This window comes from Limulus polyphemus, unplaced genomic scaffold, assembly GCF_000517525.1.
Source record: "Limulus polyphemus unplaced genomic scaffold, Limulus_polyphemus-2.1.2 Scaffold18186, whole genome shotgun sequence".
Lineage (NCBI taxonomy): Eukaryota > Metazoa > Arthropoda > Merostomata > Xiphosura > Limulidae > Limulus > Limulus polyphemus.
This window is the reverse complement of record NW_013683796.1, coordinates 1-1,881: the sequence shown is the minus strand read 5'-3', so window position 1 is coordinate 1,881 and position 1,881 is coordinate 1. Positions and strand designations below refer to the sequence as shown.

At 34.8% G+C, this 1,881-nt stretch overlaps 1 protein-coding gene across 1 annotated transcript; it reads right to left on the bottom strand.

Annotated features, from left to right (window-relative positions):
* Positions 1–532: 532 nt before the first annotated feature.
* Positions 533–1,490, bottom strand: LOC111084357 (the record flags this gene model as incomplete). The annotated part of the gene is made up of 3 exons (XM_022381093.1): positions 533–668; positions 1,046–1,154; positions 1,306–1,490. Coding segments are annotated over 3 exons (430 nt in total), but the record flags the coding sequence as incomplete, so codon positions are not given.
* Between the last annotated feature and the right edge of the window lie 391 nt (positions 1,491–1,881).

Sequence of the window (1,881 nt, the reverse complement as noted above, 5' to 3'; positions counted from 1 at the left end):
CCCTGTGGACTTGTACTCCAAGAATGACATACAATCAAGCAAGAAACGTTTACCTTGTGGACTACACTTTTGGACTATAATTGAATAAGAAATAGTCCGTGGATTGTACTCCATATTTTTTAGAAGAGTGACACTAATTAATGTTTCGTTTGTTTTCTAGATTGTACGAAAGTTTTTCGTTACTTAAAACAAGTTAAGCTACATAATTCAGTATCATTAAATCAGTGATATAATAACGTCGCCTTTTCTCTACCTTACTTGTTAAACCAATACTCATCGTAAGGTACCTTATCTACCTTACTCGTTAAACCAATACTCATCGTAAGGTACCTTACTTGTTAAACCAATACTCGTCGTAAGGTTAAGGTACCTTACGATGAGTATTGGTTTAACGAGTAAGGTTCTACCTTACTTATTAAACCAATACTCATCGTAAGGTACCTTATCTACCTTACTCGTTAAACCAATACTCATCGTAAGGTACCTTATCTACCTTACTCGTTAAACCAATACTCATCGTAAGGTACCTTACCTCTTCTTCTCGGTCCATAACTTCTTCATAAGTGGGGGGTTTATCAACTGACAGGACAGATCCTGGTTGATTGTTAATAGTTAAGGTATCGTTGGGTCTTTCGTTGTTTTGTCCACCACCACCATAACAGATAACCCTGATAAAAACAAACAAACGGCAGTCGTTAAATATCTTCATGTGTGTTACGTTAAACTACTTGTATATCATAGAACGTGTCTGGTAATGAAGTCTGACGTCACATGCCGGGCCACTTATAATTTGGTTTCGCCAGCTTCTAAAAGACGTTTACACCGTAACAATACGCATCTTTTCTTTTTAATTTATTGTTAGCTACTATTACTTCTTAATTCTTAGAGAGTAATAATAATAATAAAGGCGAATTATTCTTAACAGCTTAAAAGTGTATTCCTACACAGATGAAAATAGTTACAGAATATTGAATAAGATGTTTTACTGTTGGTCCGAGCAAAAAAAAAACCGACGTATGTGTTTCATTTGTGAAAGATAACATACCGTCTTGCCAGGAATATGATGATGATCCCCACGACTATAAACATAATGATCGTCATGACTACCAGAACAGCCATGTAAACGTTCTTTTCTTTCGTGGATTTGTTAGGATCTGTACAGAAAAAAAAAGCATTTTATTCATTGTTATTTGTGAACCACTTCTGAAATAATGGATAAATACAAAAACAAAACTATTTAAATTACTGCATATAACTGTATTATCCTTTTCATACGAGTTTCTATATGAAATCTGAAATACGCACTTTGAACACATCCTTCTCCATAAAGAAAAGTGTAGCCGAAATTACATAAACACTTGCCACTCGTAGAACAGGACGTATGGGGAGTCTTGCACTGCTCAGTTACCTCACAGTTTCCAAAGAGCACCGCTAGATGGCAGAATAAAAAGAAATTTATCTGTAAACATTTTATGGCAAGATTATAACCACTTAAATATACACACAATAAGAATAACGAATCGTTGGATGCGCCTCGAAAAGGTTAGAATTTGAAGGTGTTACGATTCGATTCTAATATTTCAAATAGTGATGAACTAATTATGAAACAAACGAAAATAAATCTGAAATGTGTTGTTAATATTAAGTACGCACTTACATACGTATATCGTCTGCTGTGTATACTGGTTTCATCAGTTAATACTGGCTGACATTACAGGAGTAGTAATACTGGCTGACATTACAGGAGTAGTAATACTGGCTGACATTACAGGAGTAGTAATACTGGCTGACATTACAGGAGTAGTAATATTGGCTGATATTACAGGAGTATTAATACTGGCTGACATTAGAAGAGTATTAATACTGGCTGACATTAGAAGA